Source organism: Saccopteryx leptura, chromosome 4 (assembly GCF_036850995.1).
Source record: "Saccopteryx leptura isolate mSacLep1 chromosome 4, mSacLep1_pri_phased_curated, whole genome shotgun sequence".
NCBI classification, from domain to species: domain Eukaryota; kingdom Metazoa; phylum Chordata; class Mammalia; order Chiroptera; family Emballonuridae; genus Saccopteryx; species Saccopteryx leptura.
The window spans coordinates 187,218,617-187,236,191 of NC_089506.1; the positions used below are offsets into that span (position 1 = coordinate 187,218,617).

Genomic DNA, 17,575 nt, shown 5'->3' on the forward strand with positions numbered 1-17,575 from the left:
GCTGGTGAGCTTTTGCTCAAACCAGATGAGCTTGCGCTCAAGCTGGCGACCTTGGGGTCTCGAACCTTGGTCCTTCCGCATCCCAGTCCAACGCTCTATCCACTGCGCCGCCGCCTGGTCAGGCCATGGTGCACTTTTGACCGGTCGCAAGAAAGCAACAAAAGATGATAGAAATGTGAAATCTGCACCAAATAAAAGGAGAACCCTCCCAGTTTCTGTAGGGTGATGTGGCAGCATGTACGCATGCGCAGATGATGATATACCACCGTGTATACAGAGGAGCAGCCCACAGCCATGCCAGTGGAGATGTGGACAGTACAGAGGAAAGTTCAGTGTATTCTGTGGCTTGCTAAATTCAAATCCGTGACCAAAGTGCAACATAAATATCGGTGCGTTTATAACGAAGCGCCACCACGTAGGAATAACACTACTCGGTGGGATAAGCAGTTGAAGGAAAGCGGCAGTTTGGTGGAGAAACCTTCTGGTAGGCCATCAGTCAGTGACGAATCTGTAGAGCTATACAGGATAGCTACCTAAGGAGCCCTAAAAAATCTGTGCGTGAGCCCACATTGAACTGCACTGAATAGGTATGAAACTGGGAGAGTTTTCCTTTTATTTGGTGCAGATTTCACATTTCTATTGTCTTTTGTTGCTTTCCTGTGACTGGTCAAAAGTGCACCATGACTTTACGGACACACTGTATTGTTTTATTTCTTTAAAAATTACCTGAAACATGTCTGACCAGGCGGTGGCACAATGGATAGAGCGTTGGACTGGGATGCAGAAGACCCAGGTTCGAGACCCCGAGGTCACCAGCTTGAGTTCAGGCTCATCTGGTTTGAGCAAGGCTCACCAGCTTGAGCCCAAGGTCGCTGGCTCGAACAAGGGGTCACTCACTCTGCTGTAGCCCCCCAGTCAAGGCACATATGAGAAAGCAATCAATGGACAACTAAGGAGCTGCAACGAAGAATTGATGTTTCTCATCTCTCTCCCTTCCTGTCTGTCAGTCCCTATCTGTCCCTCTCTCGGACTCTGTCTCTGCCACAAAAAAAAAAATTCTCTGAAACAAATTTGCCATGCTAAGAATTGATAGACCTGTATGTTACATATGTGAATGTTCTTTAAAATAAGTATTTTGTTTATTTGTATGTTAGCAACATTTCACAAACTTCTCTATGTTTATTGTGAAATAGTTCACAATTATATGAAGTATGTGAGAGTCAATCATTATAAAAAGAACCCCCCTGCATCTTCATCCTAGTTAAGAAATAGATTATTTTCAGAATCATGAAAGGTCCTTATATTCTCTCCAAACTCATCTCCCTCTTCACCAAAGATTTACAGATGAGTTTTATGTTTAATCATTCCCTTGTAGAATATATACATACCACCTATTTATGTCTGGATACTATATTACTTAGTTTTGCCTTTTCTGAAATTTTACATACATGGATAATGTTTTTGTTATTTTACTGCACATGTGTTTTGAGAATCATCCATATTTCTGTGTAGCTCTGGTTCAATCGTATTCACTGATATCATTATTCCATTGCAGGAATTGACCACAACTTATGAATCTATTCTTTTGTTGGTGGGCTTTTAGGGTATTTCCAGTTTGGGGCTATTACAAAACAACGTGTCAGCATGCCTCTTAGTTCTCTGTGAAAAGACCTAGAAATCAGATAAGACACATTTTCATGATGAGTCATACATTTTTCAGCCTTATGAAGTAATGCCAGATTGTTTTCTATTAATACCTGTAACAATTTACACACCTAACAGCAATAGATGAAAGTTCCCACCACTCTATGTGTTTATCAGCACTTGGTTTGGACAGATTTTTAAAGATCTGATCATCTGTAAGGTATAAAATAGCTAATTGTGGTGTAATTTGCATTTCTGTTATTACTAACATAATTGAGCAGCTTTTCATTATCATGGGCTGTCGTTTCTATTTTGTCTTTTCCTAGTCTTTGAAAATTTTTTATTTATTAATTTTAGTGACAGAAGAAGGAAAAAAGAGAGACAGTAATATTGAGCTGCTCCTGTATGTGCCGACTGGAGGTCGAACCAGCAACTTTGTGCTTCCGGATGATTCTCTAACCAACTGAACTATCTGGCCAGGGCATCTTTTCCTAGTCTTAATGTAGTTGAATTTATCAATCTTTTTTTTTTTTAGTTCGACTTGGGCATTTAATTGGCATGATTTAAGTTATAGGATAAAGCAGCTAGGGAAATAGAAAGCACTTTCTCCCACACCCCCACCGAACAAATGCTGCATGGGAGACTACGTCTGAGGGGGACCGAGGTAACGTGCTTCTGCAGAGTAGACTGCTTCTGCCCAGCGTGGTTGTGCGTTTCTTTTCACTGCATGAAGGCACTTGGCCAAGAGCCAAGAGGGTGAGTGGGGCTGAGACTCGTGCCTAGACCCCATGCAGAAGTCTCCCCAGAGACATTGCAGGGCCATTGTAAACAGGCACAGAGAGCTTCTGGAAGGCCAGCATGCAAGGAATTGTTTTCAAGGTCCCAGGTCTGGAGCGTTTTTCTCGTGACTCTGTACCCAGGTACCCATTTAATCCCAATTAGACCGGAGCTGTGTGTCGTGAGAGACACGGAAAGTGGCACAAATCACTAACTGTCGGCATATGTTTTCCCCAGGGGGCTTTGCCAAATATGAGACATAACAGAAGCTCTCCAGAAAGTGAGGAAGATAAAGCACTGTGGGGGACAAAGCAGGGAAAATGCAGAATTCAGATTTCCCTGTCTGTTTCTAGGCGGGTGGTTTCCGGAGCTGGTCGCCACTGTGGCTTAAAAATCTCTACAGACCACGCCACGCCGTTGGAAAAAAAATACGGCAGAGAGGAGTCACGCCAAGGAGTCATCTTGATGAAAAAACCTTTGGACAAAATGTAAGTAGTTGGGAACAATTTAAAATTGTTATCTAAGATGTGAACGAATGGTTTAACAGTTCCTTGCACAAGTAAAAGCCTTGGCCTTGTTCTTTCCCCAGGGATCAAGGCAGACTCTCCAGCTCAGAAGTCAGGATCAGGCCATCAGAACCAGCTGCTGAAGACACAGGTGAAGAAAGTGAGGCACGACACCACCTCCTCCTCCTTGGGCTACCTTGAGGGTGTCTTATCCCACCTGCAACTGGACACACGAAGCTGCCTCCCCCGGCGGCCCCGTGCTGCTCCTGCTGCCCGGCGATCGCCAGCTCCTGTTCCCAGCCGCAGCACCGTCTTGCTCCGGGCCTGCTACTGCTGCTGCTACAGCAGCCGCCGCCACCTTACAAGCAGCTGTCCTGAATGTATCAATCTTTTATAGATAGTGCTTTTTTGAGTCTTGTTTCAGATTGCAATCCATTCATCAAAATTTATATATAAATATATATACTGCTCACAAAAATTAGGGGATATCTTATTGCTTCATATTAATTTTGAAATATCCCCTAATATCTCTCTCTCTCTCTCTCTATATATATATATATATATATATATAGAGAGAGAGAGAGAGAGAGAGAGAGAAACAGACAGAAAGGGAGAGAAATGAGAAGCATCAACTCATAGTTGGCGGCACTTTAATTTTTTTTTTTTTTTTTTATTCATTTTTTAGAGAGGAGAGAGAAAGGGAGAGGGAGAGAGAGAGGAGAGAGAGACAGAGAGAGAAGGTGGGGAGGAGCAGGAAGCATCAACTCCCATATATGTCTTGACCAGGCAAGCCCAGGGTTTCGAACCGGCGACCTCAGCATTTCCAGGTCGACGCTTTATCCACTGCGCCACCACAGGTCAGGCTCAGTTGGTGGCACTTTAGTAGTTCATTGATTGCCTCTCATATGTGCAATGACCAGGGGGTTCCAGCTGAGCCAGTGACCTTGGGCTCAAGCCAGCGACCTTGGGTTTCAAGCCAGCAACCTTTGGGCTCAAGCCAGCAACCATGGGATAATCCCTGTCAATAATCCCACACTCATTGGCAACCCTTTGCTTAAACTCGTAAGCCTCCGCTCAAGGCAGCTGAGCCTGTGCTCAAGCCGGCAACCTTAGAGTTTCAAACCTGGGACCTCAGAGTCCCAGGTTGACACTATCCACTGCCCACCACCAGTCAGGCTATATAATTTTTTATTTGATTTGATTTAAAAAGGGGAGAGTGACAGAGACAGGATCATGGATGTTTCTGTATATGCCCTAACTGGATATTGAACCAGCAACCTCTATGCTTTGGGATGATGCTCTAACCAACCTAGCTATCTTGCCAGGGCCAGAATTTATTTGTTCTTCTTGGGTACAGCTGGATCCCATTTCACAGTTGGTATCATTGTTTAGTGTGTCTAAGTGGCCAAGTCCTAACCAATGGAATATGAGTAGAAATGATGTGTGCCTCTTCTTTGCTAGGCCCAAGAAAGCCCTCTCATACCTTGTGCTATTTTCTCCCTTTCAGTTGACTAGGTGAGAAAACCCAGGGCATCTTGGAAGCCATGTATTGGAGATGGCAGGGCTACCATTAGACTGAAGGTTTGGAGAAGAGCCACCCTGTCAATCATGTATTTGTGCCTTAAACTGTTAACAAGAAATGTTCTTCAGAGCCGTTATCATTAAGCTAACTTAATACATGTTTAAGATAGTCTTCACTATCTGAGATCAGAAAAATGCCTTTTATATTATTTTCAAAAAGACTTGAGGCCTGACCTGTGGTGGCACAGTGGATAAAGCGTCAACCTGGAAATGCTGAGGTTGCCAGTTCAAAACCCTGGGCTTGCCTGGTCAAGGCACATATGGGAGTTGATGCTTCCTGCTCCTCTCTCTGTTCTCTCTATCTCTTTCCTCTCTCTATCTCTCTCTCTCTCCAATGAAAATGGATAAATAAAATCTTAAAAAAAAAAAAAGACTTGAAGTGTTTCAGTAAAATATGGAATGGATTATTGAACAAATGACTAAACTAAGCTTAGTCTTTTAGCAGTTTCCTTCCGTTATGGGGCTAGTTGTATATCCACCCCCAAAAATGTTTATGTTGAAATCCTAAATCCAGAGGCGGATTAAGGTCAGTTGAGGCCCCGGGCGCAGAAGAAAATATTGGACCCCTTAAAAAAAAAGAGAGAGGGAACATAAAAATACATGTTAACCATATTTTTAAATAAATAAAAAATATTATGTACTATTGATGTTAAAATTGCACATATGAAACCAAACTTGGTGTCATTAGAAAAAAGTGTAAAGTTGGGGTTTTGTGGGACCTTCAGAACTTGGGGTCCAGGGCGTGTGCCTGGTGTGCCTGCCGTTAAATCCGCCTGAGTGTATAAGTAGCCATAAATGTCTGCAGAAGGTAGAAAAGGGAAGATAATTGGAGAAAAACTGAAACTGGAGAGAGAACCGTCAGTCTGTTCTGTTTGCAGAGTTACTAGAGTACAAAGAACACTACGATCAGAACCTGTACCAGCGGTAGAGCATCGGCCTAGCGTGCGGAGGACCCGGGTTCGATTCCCGGCCAGGGCACACAGGAGAAGCGCCCATTTGCTTCTCCACCCCTCCGCCGCGCTTTCCTCTCTGTCTCTCTCTTCCCCTCCTGCAGCCAAGGCTCCATTGGAGCAAAGATGGCCCGGGCGCTGGGGATGGCTCTGTGGCCTCTGCCTCAGGCGCTAGAGTGGCTCTGGTAGCAACATGGCGACGCCCAGGATGGGCAGAGCATCACCCCCTGGTGGGCAGAGCGTCGCCCCTGATGAGCGGGCCGGGTGGATCCCGGACGGGCGCATGCGGGAGTCTGTCTGACTGTCTCTCCCTGTTTCCAGCTTCAGAAAAATGAAAAAAAAAAAAAAAAAAAAAGAACCTGTACCAAGTTATATACAGGGTAGGACAAAAGTGGGTTTACAGTTTGTATGGACAATAATACAATAATAAATAATAATACAATGAACTGTTTCACACAACTGTAAACCTACTTTTGTTCCACCCTGTATATGACTGTCACTTATTAGCTATCTATCTGACCTTGGCCAGATTATTATTATCAAATAACCTTAATAAGCTTAGAGAAAACACCAGTGTGATCCAGTTAGTGGCCTGCTTAAATTTTTACCATTGCCTCATGCTCAGCCCACTTCCTTAATACTAAATTTCATTTAAATAAAAGTAAATTACTCGCCTGACCAGGCGGTGGCACAGTGGATAGAGCGTCGGACTGGGATGCTGAGGACCCAGGTTTGAGACCCTGAGGTCTCCAGCTTGAGCGTGGGCTCATCTGGTTTGAGCAAAAGCTCACCAGCTTGAACCCAACCAAGGTCACTGGCTCGAGCAAGGGGTTACTTGGTCAAGGCAGATATGAGAAAGCAATCAATGAACAACTAAGGTGTCGCAATGCGCAACAAAAAACTAATGATTGATGCTTCTCATCTCTCTGTCTGTCTGTCCCTGTCTATCCTTCTCTCTGACTCTGTCTCTGTAAAAAAAAAAAAAAAAAAGTAAAATACTCCATATGACACTCCAAAGTCTGAACACACCTAGGCCAGCCCTCTCACAGTCCCTCTTGTTAGTTATAAGCAGGGTCAAAGATGAAAGCACACTGCTATTCTACCACCTCCAAGGTCGAGGAAATGAGTTCTGAAAGGCAATAATTTGTTTTTTGTTTTTGTACATTTAGGAAAAAAGTTAGTATGAGGTGAGGTGAAAAGGATAGAATGGAATTCTCATAATAGAATGAAACTGATGTTGGCTTCAGGAGAAATAGGGAAGGTGTATTAAAAGCCAAAAATAGTTTACACACTGATCAGAGTTCCACCTGGGAACCTAGCCTTAGCTTCTACAGAACAACGCAAATTATGCTAAGATTACATTTATATTCAATAGTTTTCTTGCAACAATAAAAAGTGAAAAATGCCTGAAAATTCCAATAAAGGGAAAATGGCTCGATTGTTATATCCACTTGATGGAATATGGTGCAGCCATTAAGCATAAGGTTATGAAAACCATGTCAAATCCTTTATACATAATATTGAAGATATGAAATATAAAAACTATGGTTTTTATTATATAAAAGTATGCTTAGGAAAAAATTAGGAAATATAGTTGATCCTTGAATAACAGGTTTAAACTGTGAAGGTTCACTTTTACACACATTTTTTTCCATAAGTATATAGGTGGCACTCCATATCCACAGGTTTCACACTCATGGACTCAACCAACCAGATGGAAGACAGTATTTTCAGCCAGTGGTAGGAAATCCGCAAACATGGAAGGATGATTATATGTATTTTCCTACACCGTTTTATACAAGGAACTTGAGCATATGCAGATTTTCCTATCTGCAGGGGACCTGAAACCACTCCCCATTGATACTGGGGATGACAAATATTGGGGGAATCAAAAGTTATATGTGGATTTCCTGCTGTGCAGAGTGTAGGCACCCCTAACCCCCATGTTGTTCAAAGTCCAACTATAAATGCTAGTCACCGAGTGTGGGAGTATGGGGTGATTTTTTTCCTGCTGTTTCTCCAAATATTCAATTATGTGCTTATATCCCCCTTAATTTAAAAAAAAGGTTCAGCAAGAATTTTGATGCAAAACATGTTACCAGTGTGCAGAACCGGCAAGAGAAAAAGATAGGTGTAGGCTCTAATCCAAGTCTTTCGTTGTGCCTACGGCTTAACTCAACAGGGAAAGGGGCTCTGCAAAATTCAGTATTTTAAAAGTCAAAAGTGTAGAGTCGTTCTCGTATACACTGAACTGTATTGTAGGGAATCACTCATTTAACCTTGAACCCTCTATGCCAGGGGTCCCCAAACTACGGCCTGCAGGCCACATGCGGCCCCCTGAGGCCATTTATCCAGCCTCTCCGTACTTCCGGAAGGGGCGCGCACCTCTTACTTCCGGTGATGCCGGAGGCACGCATCACGGCTCCGGAAGCGCGTCATATCACTTGTTACGGCTAGCAGTGACAAATATGGAACCGGACATTGACCATCTTATTAGCCAAAAGCAGGCCCATAGTTCCCATTGAAATACTGGTCAGTTTGTTGATTTGAATTTACTCGTTCTTTATTTTAAATATTGTATTTGTTCTCGTTTTTTTACTTTAAAATAAGATATGTGCAGTGTGCATTGGGATTTGTTCATAGTTTTTTTTTTAGTCCAGCCCTCCAACGGTCTGAGGGACAGTGAACTGGCCCGCTGTGTAAAAAGTTTGGGGACCCCTGCTCTATGCCTTGGGTTGGGGAATTTTAGTTAAAAGCCCTGAGTGAATGTCTCTTGGATGCAAACACCAAGAAAGTGTGAGTGGGTGACCTTTGTGCGGACTCAAAGGAATGCACGTGGCTGGCTTTAGAAAATGAGCCTGAGGTTCTGGATTGCCCCTTCCTTTGTGTTTGTTAATTAGCAAAAGAATGTTCTGATCAATTTAGCCTTTCCTGCATGTCAACAAAACAGCCATTAATCCTTCTTCCCCTTTCACCTGATCTCCCTCACTCGTAATCAATCCCGTTACCTCTGTTCTGCTTCTGGTAATAAAAGCTAAGGGAGGAGATTCAGGACGTTCTGGGCCTCCCTTGGCAGCCCCCCCCTGCCCCTTGACATAAGTTTGTGTCTTGAGTAGGTTTTTTTCCACGCAACACTGGTAGTTCCCAGTGGGCTGGAGTACCACAAAAGACAAATCTAAGTGACCAAAATGAATTCTTAGAGAAGTAATTGGAGTGAGCAAGATTTGGTCCAAGAGTAACAGCGATAGGAAGAATGAAGAGACGAGGACAGAGCTCTGTCCGCATCAGCCCTAACTTCTCAGAAGTCTCCTCCACAGAACCACTTACTGGAGGGGCTCCCAACTTACATGTTTCTCCTTCACAGCAATACTCTATGAGCATATGTCTTGAGACTTAAGTCAGACTGAATTTATCTTGGGTGTGATCCAAGGAAAGAGGATGCACAATTGACTGAAATATTCCAAAACTGAGAGAAAGTATTCTCTGGGCAATGAAAAAAAGAAAAGGAATAAAACAGCTCAGGCCCTGGCTGGTGGCTCAGTGGACAAAGTGTCAGCGTGGTGTATTGACGTCCCAAGATCAATACTAGTGGGGAAGCAACCATCTGTGTCTCTCCTCATCCCTCTACCCCTTTTCTCCCTCTTTCCCTCTGGCAGCCAGTGGCTCAAGTGTCAGCCTTAGGAGCAAAAAATAGCTTGGTACTTGAGCATCCACCCCAGAGAGGGTTGCTGGGTAGATCCTAGTATGAGCATAAGTGGGAGTCTGTCTCACTATCTCCCCTCCTCTCAAACAAAAAAACAACTCATGCAGAAACATGTCAAAATGATGGGACTTTATTTCTATGGATCCTCTGGTGTCGGAGAAGATGTGGCCTTTGTCTAAAGCTTTCCCCACATTCAAGACATTTACAAGGTTTTTCTCCAGTGTGAGTTCTCTGGTGGATAATGAGGGTTGCACTCTGACTGAATCGTTTCCCACACACAGAACACCCATAAGGCTTCTCCCCAGTGTGGATTCTCTGATGCTTAGAGAGGTCTGCGCACCGTTTGAAGGTCTTCTCACATTCTTCACATGTGTAGGGTTTCTCCCCTTTATGGATTCTCTGATGTCTAAAACGGTTGGAAATACGGCAGGTTTTCCCACACTCAGTACATTTATAGTGTTTCTCTCCTAAGTGGACTCGTTGATGCCGATTGAGATGTGAGCTCTGTCTGAAGCTGTCCCCGCATTTGGGACATGTGTATGGCTTTTCCCCCGTATGTGTCCTCTGGTGTTTAACCAGGGCAGCACTCTGACTGAAGCTCTTCCCACATTCTTGGCATTCATAGGGTTTCTCGCCAGTGTGGATTCTCTGGTGTTTCAAGAGGTCAGAACGCTGTTTGAAACTCTTCCCACAGTTATCACATTTATAAGGTCTTTCTTCCCGGCGCTGCCTCTGGGTCTCAAAAAGGCCTGAAGTATGGAAATCCTCACTGTCAATAGATCTGTGAGGTTTCAGCCCATCTAAGCCCTGTTGGCGCTTGCTGCCACGGTCATCACCATTAATGGACTTCTCTGCCTTCAGGCCATGCTGACAAAGAAGCAAGTCTGAACTTCTGGCACTATTCCCAAATACATTATTTTTGGAGTCCCCCTCTTCAGGGGGACCGGTCTTGAGATCCGAGATGCTGGGGAGTCCTTGCTGCTCAGGAGAATCTTCACGTTTCAGGAACAAGGGGCTTATTGCGTGCTTTTCTAGCCTGTCCTCCCGGGTGTCACCACACTTGCACAATAGGGGAGCCTTCCCCTGGGACTCTTCCTGTAGCTGCATCTGTGGCTCCTCTTCTAGAATTTCTTGCTTTAGAATCAACTCTTGGTTCTCAGTTCTGGTTTCCAAACCTGAAATATTAGAATACAAATTGCTGACAGTTCATCCTGTGTTAAGAGTGAAATAGACAAGTACTAGCAGAAACAGTCCCCCAATAACCTTTTTAATCTCCATGAAATCACCCCGAAGTTAAACTGTTTTAGTTTACCTGTCAGATGTGCTCACACTTTCCTGTACAAACCGCGTTTCTCTGCTTTTATACTTGTGCCTGGGCTCCACCAACCCATCTCTTGTCCCCCTGCCCCAATCCACTGTTGTATGAGTCACCATATTACGACAGGCAAATTTGGAAGGGGTGTCAGGAGACGTGGTATAGCTTTTATCTTATGTCTGAAGGTTGGCTTAACAAGATAAATTCTATTTGTGTGATGAGTTACATAGTATTAGACATACCAGGAGCCTTCAATGTCTGAAGGCAAGTTCTATGTGGAAGAGACATCTAGGACTGATTCAGTCGATAAAGAAACACTCAATACACCAGAATTCTTAGTTTACAGGAAGGCTAAACCAGGTAAATTCTGGATTAGGGACATCAGGCACAGCTAAGAATAGGCAATAAGTACCTCTATCATATCAAGATAATCAAGTGAAAACGTACAAAACGGAAGAACTTCAAAGTACTGTCCTCTCCTCAGCCTTAAACTATTGGCCCCAAAGTATCCTCTCCAGAGGTCCCCAAACTTTTTACACAGAGGGCCAGTTCACTGTTCCTCAGACAGTTGGAGGGCTGCCACATACAGTGCTCCTCTCACTGACCACCAATGAAAGAGGTGGCCCTTCCGGAAGTGCGGTGGGGGGCGGGATAAATGGCCTCAGGGGGCTGCATGCGGCCCGCGGGCCGTAGTTTGGGGACACCTGCAGTCTAGACAGAAAGGACAGAAACTTTTATAGCAGGGATTTCAGATGCTTAAGCCTTATTGTATGCTCATCTAGAATAGCACCAGGTTCAATGAAGATACTCAATAAAATATTTGTTGAATAATCTCTCTAGGGTAAAACTCACCAGCCCAGGCCAAAAGACTAGAAATACTGACAGGACCTGATGGCTGACCCCATACTGAAGATCACCACAATTCAGTCAGAATTGGAGGGGAGATAGACTCCTGCATGCACCCCAACTAGAATCCACCTGGCAATCCCCTAAGGGGTGATGCTCTGCCCATCTAGGGCCATGCTTACAACCAAGTTATTTTTAGTGCCTGAGGCTGAGACACCACAGAGCCATCCTCAGTATCTGGGGCCAATGTGCTCGAACCAATTGAGCCATGGCTGTGGGAGAGGAAGAGAGAGAAAAAGAGAAGGGGGGGGAAGAAGAGAGAGAGAGAGAGAGTGAGAAGGGGGACGGGTGAAGCAGATGGTTGCTTCTCCTGTGTGCCCTGTCTGGGAATCAAACCTGAGACATCCATATGCCAGGCTGACACTACCACTGAGCCAACTGGCCAGAGCCTCCAGTCAAAATTCTTATATTTGACTATTAAATACAAACAGAAAGTGAAAGATTACCAACATTTAAAGAAAACCTTTAATAGAAATGCCAATGAAAACATGCAATAAACAAAATGAGAAAATTTAATAATCTATTCTCAGGTAAATAAGAGAAGACACTACACATCCAGGAAACAAGGGGGCTATAAGAAAAGGGATATCTTTTTTTTTTTATTCAGTGAGAGGAGGGAAGGCAGAGGCAGACTCCCAATGTATCCAGACCAGGATCCACCAGACAAGCCCACTACGGAGTGATGCCCTGCCTATCTGGTGCATTGCTCCGTTGCTCAGCAACCAAGCTCTTCTTAGTGCCTGAGGTGGAGGCCATGGAGCCATCCTCAGTGCCCAGGGCCAACTTGTTCCAATTGAGCCATGGCTGTAGAATTGGGAGAGAGAAAGAGAGAGAGAGAGAGAGAGAAAGAGGGAGAAAGAGGGAGAAGTGAGAGGAGGAAGAGGGAGAAGCAGATGAGCACTTCTGTGTGCTCTGACCAGGAATTGAACCAGGGACATCCACCATCCACAAACCGAGCTGACATTCTACCACTGAGCCAACTGGCCAGAGCCAAAAAAGGAGCCTCTAAAGAAGAAAAAGCTCTCGAAAATTTGAATGAAGGCCTAACCTGTAGTGGCACAGTGGATAAAGCATTGACCGGAACACTGAGGTTGCCAGTTTGACCTGGGCTTGCCTGGTCAAAGCACATATGGGAGTTGATGTTTCCTACTCCTCCCCTCTTCTCTCTCTCTCAAAATGAATAAATAAGCCTGAACAAGCGGTGACGCAGTGGATAGTGCATCGGACTGGGATGCGGAAGACCCAGGTTCGAGACCCTGAGGTCGCCAGCTTAAATGTGGGCTCATCTGGCTTGAGCAAATGCTCACCAGCTTGAGCCCAAGGTCGCTGGCTTGAGCAAAGGGTTACTCGGTCTGCTGAAGGCCTGTGGTCAAGGCACATATGAGAAAGCAACCAATGAACAACTAAGGTGTCGCAATGTGCAACGAAAAACTAATGATTGATGCTTCTCATCTCTCTCCGTTCTGGTCTGTCCTTGTCTATCCCTCTCTCTGACTCTCTTTGTCTCTGTAAAAATAAATTAATAAATAAATAAATTCTTTATTAAAAAAATATGAATGGGCCCTGGCTGGTTGGCTCAGTGCTAGAGCGTCACCCTGGCGTGCAGGAGTCCCGGGTTCGATTCCCACCAGGGCACACAGGAGAAACGCCCATCTGCTTCTCCACCCCTCCCCCTCTCCTTCCTCTCTGTCTCTCTCTTCCCCTCCTGCAGCCAAGGCTCCATTGGAGCAAAGTTTGCCCAGGCGCTGAGGATGGCTCTATGGCCTCTGCCTCAGGCGCTAGAATGGCTCTGGTTGCAGCAGAGCATCGCCCCCTAGTGGGCGCATGTGGGAGTCTGTCTGACTGCCTCCCCGTTTCCAACTTCGGAAAAATACAAAAAAAAAAAAAATTAAAAAAAAAAAAAAATGAATGAAAGCAAAAATATTTCAATATAAGAGTTGGAAAATAAAGTTTAAATCTCCTAGAACCGTGATGGTGAACTTTTTATAAAAACCGCCTACTTTTGCAGTGCTGGTCAACCTGGTCCCTGTGGGCAGGAGAGGCCAGGGTGACCAGCACTGCAAAAGGGGGCAGTTTTTATAAAAAGGTTCGCCATCACGGTCCTAGAAAGTTAAAAAATAAAGAAATAGGAAGAGGATTGGGGGATTTTTTTACAATCAGTCCACGAGTTCCAACATCTAACTGAAAGAAATCCCAGAAACAACACAGTAAAAATGAGATAAAAATAAGTAAATAGATAAATAAAAGAATACTATACAAAATTCCTCACCACTTAAAGATATGGGTGTCTTTATTATAAGGGCCTACCAACTACTCAGAACAATGAATGAAAAAACAAACATCTCACACTAAGCTACATCTATTGTGAAATTTCATATTAGCAGAAAGAAAAGCTTTTAAAGGCTACTACACAGAACAAGTAGATTGCATACTAAGGATAAAATAGCACAGTGATATAAGATTTCTCAATAGCAACATGACAAGCTAGCTAGAAAATTTACTGTCTTAAAAATTCAAAGGTAAAACTATTTCTAACATAGAATACTGTATCAGCCACACTATAATCCCAATATGAGAGAGGAATAAAGATGTTTTCTGACATTCACAAAGTTTCAAAAATTTAGCTCTCAAGTATATATTCTCTGGAACACACCAGAAAACGTTCTCCATCAAATCAAGGGGATAAAACTAAGGAAGAAAATGGTATGGGGTCCAGGAAAGAAGAAAGGAATTTCCAGGGTGACGATGAAGGCAAGTTCTAGAACAATAGCTGTGTAACAGGTTTGAAGAAACCTAATCACACTGGTGCAGAGGAAGCTTCTGGGGCCTCTCCAAGGGGATATGAAAATGATGGCATATCTGATATATGTGGATACACTGAGAGGAGCTTTACATTTCTAACAGAGAGCTTGTGGGTGAACTAGTGTTCAGGAGTTAGAGAAGTAGGCACATGCAAAAGCGGGTTTTTTTTCAGGAACAGAGAGAGAGAGAGAGTCAGAGGTCAGAGAGAGGGATAGACAGACGAGAACAGAGAGATGAGAAGCATCAATCATCAGTTTTTCGTTGCGCGTTGCAACACCTTAGTTGTTCATTGATTGCTTTCTCATATGTGCCTTGACCATGGGCCTTCAGCAGACCGAGTAAACCCTTGCTCAAGCCAGCGACCTTGGGTCCAAGCCGGTGAGCTTTAGCTCAAACTAGATTAGCCTGCGCTCAAGCTGGCGACCTCGGGCTCTCGAACCTGGGTCCTCTGCATCCCAGTCCAACGCTCTATCCACTGCGCCACCGCCTGGTCAGGCTAGGAGGCATTTTTAATTCCAAGGAAAACTGTAAAAGTGTAAAAGCTGTAAAACAAGTTATTCAATATATGGGTGAATATAGATAGTATTTATTTGGCATAATACTGAAACTATATTCATGAACAAAAAGACTGACATCTATAATGAGAGAATTACAGACCGCTAAATATGTGCATGACTGAGGGACAGAACTCATTTTTCTCAGTAGGCAGTTAACAGATAGTAACTAAAATTGGGTGAAAATAGCAGAACAAGCTATCTTATTTAGAAATATGAAAATAAGTAACACTGGAAAGAGTTAAAAAGATTTTAAAGTTGTGTCTGCAAAGTTGGGACCAGGATTGAGAAGGGCCTGGAATTTTCCTAAGATGATTTGACCACAAAGTAATTTTTAAGAAGATAATGGAGATAAGGAGGGGGAAATAAGGCTATAAACAGGCAAGTCACAGGAGAGGAAACCAGAAAGTCCAAAATATATCTGAAAGGGCCCTGGCCAGGTAACTCAGTTGGTTAGAGCATCATCCTGATATGCCAAGGTTGTGGGTTCAATCCCTGGTCAGAGCACATATAAAAATCAACCAATGAATGCAAAACTAAATGGAAAAACAAATCAATGTTTGTTTCTCTCTTTCTCCCTTCCTATCAATCAATAAAATTTTTTTTAAAGAATCAACCAATAAATGCATAAATAAGTAGAACAACAAATTGATGTTTCTCTCCCCTTCCTCTCTCTCTGGGGGGGAGGTTGGAAATATATATATATCTGAAACGTATGCAACCCAACTAACCCAGTAGAAATCAGTGTAAGGCAAGTTAAAACCACCAGATACCATTCATTAATTAATATAAACAGTATTTATTGAGCACCTACTCTATGCCAGGCACTATACTTGGCATTTGGAATATATTTATGAACAGAACAGTCAAAAGTCGCCTGACTAGGCGGTGGCGCAGTGGACAGAGCATCGAATTGGGATGCAGAGGACCCAGGTTCGAGACCCTAGCTTGAACGCGGACTCATCTGAGCGTTCAAGCTAGGGTTTGAGCAAAGCTCACCAGCTTGGACCCAAAGGCCACTGGTTTGAGCAAGGGGTCACTCAGTCTGCTATTGCCCCCAGGTCAAGGCACATATGAGAAAGCAATCAATGTACAACTAAGGTGTCGCAGCAAAAGCAGTCAAAAGTCTTTCCTTTTGTAGAGTTTACATTCTAGAGGGGGTGGTCAGAAAATAAATACATTACATAGGATGTTACAGGGTAATAAATGGTACGAAGTCAAGCAAGGCAAGGGATCAGTCAGCAGTGTGGGAGGAGGAAACAGTGGTAGCAAACTGCAACTGAAATAAATCAAGGAGTTTGATTAGTAGAGATCTGGAGGAAGAAAGAGGGATCAGAGAGAGTGAAGACCACGAAGCAAAGTTGCCAGCTATGGTCAAACACAAGGTCAGTGGAGCTGGATCATAACGAGGGAGAGAGTAGGAGATGGGCTGGCAAGGTCACAGGGCCATGTCACATTATGTCACATTAGGCATCACAGGCTTTTTACTGTATCAAATGAGTACTGCAGGTCCAAGCGGAGGCATGACATAACCCAGTGGTTCTCAAAGTGTGCACCAGGGCACACTAGTGCACCCTAAAAGATCTCCAGGTGCGCCCTATGGTATTCCAGAGAAATATGTGCCTGTTGGGGACCAAAAATCCAACAGGGTTTTTGGAGTTTAGATTTTTGGGGGACAGGGGTGTGGGGAACTGGCTGTAAGCTGACAGTCTGCCCAACACCCCCCCCCCCTCCACCTCACTTGCCTGATTAGGTTGCAAAAGGCTGTTAAGCTGTGGTGCTGGATTGTTTACCCTACCCCCCCCATGTCTCAGGGAAGACTGGAGGCAAGTTTCTTCTATCCTTTGTTTGGTGTAAAGTTCAGATGATATGTATGGTGGGGGGTTTCTGCACTCAACACAATTAAGAGTAAAAAGAGAAGAATTCTTTAAAGTATTGATGAAGAAATGAGAGTTTGCCTTTCAAATATATGCCCAAACATTGAAGAAATCACTTCACATAGGCTCATGTTTCTCATAAACACAAGAATGAAAAAACTTAACATATTCACACTGGGACCTGCCGAATTTACTAACCCTTACTAAGAATGTATCTATATATATATAATGATAACTGGGATGCAGAGGACCCAGGTTTGAGACCCCGAGGTTGCCAGCTTGAGCGCGGGCTCATCTGGTTTGAGCAAAAGCCCACCAGCTGAACCCAAGGTTGCTGGCTCCAGCAAGGGGTTCCTTGGTCTGCTGAAGGTCCATGGTCAAGGCACATAGGAGAAAGCAATCAATGAAAAACTAAGGTGTTGCAACGCGCAATGAAAAACTAATGATTGATGCCTGACCAGGCGGTGGCGCAGTGGATAAAGCGTCAGACTGGGATGCGGAAGGACCCAGGTTCAAGATCCTGAGGTCGCCAGCTTGAGCGTGGGCTCATCTGGCTTGAGCAAAAAGCTCACCAGCTTGGACCCAAGGTCGCTGGCTCGAGCAAGGGGTTACTCGGTCTGCTGAAGGCCCGCGGTCAAGGCACATATGAAAAAGCAATCAATGAACAACTAAGGTGTCACAACGAAAAACTGATGATTAATGCTTCTCATCTCTCTCCATTCCTGTCTGTCCCTATCTATCCCTCTCTCTGACTCTCTCTCTGTCCCTGAAAAAAAACAAAAAAACCACTAATGAGTGATGCTTCTCATTTCTCCGTTCCTGTCTGTCTGTCCCTGTCTATCCCTCTCTGACTCTGCAAAAAATAAATAAAACAAAAAAAAAAAGTAACGTAAAAATGTTTTTTAATGTCAGAATAAGTTTAATTTTGTAATATTTATTTCATTATATACCATAAAAGCA

General features: G+C 43.9%; 1 protein-coding gene across 3 annotated transcripts in view; it reads right to left on the bottom strand.

Moving 5' to 3' along the window:
- Window positions 1-17,575, bottom strand: part of ZNF394 (zinc finger protein 394) — a 481,244-nt gene that overhangs the window by 455,142 nt on the left and 8,527 nt on the right. Inside the window, exon 4 of one of the 3 annotated variants that reach the window (XM_066382178.1) lies at window positions 9,268-10,336. The exons of the other annotated variants lie outside the window; for them this stretch is intronic. Within the exon in view, the coding sequence (XP_066238275.1) occupies window positions 9,276-10,336 (1,061 nt within the window). The 3' untranslated portion in view covers window positions 9,268-9,275. Of the gene's footprint in view, window positions 1-9,267; window positions 10,337-17,575 lie in introns of those variants that run through there. 3 annotated transcript variants of the gene reach the window in all.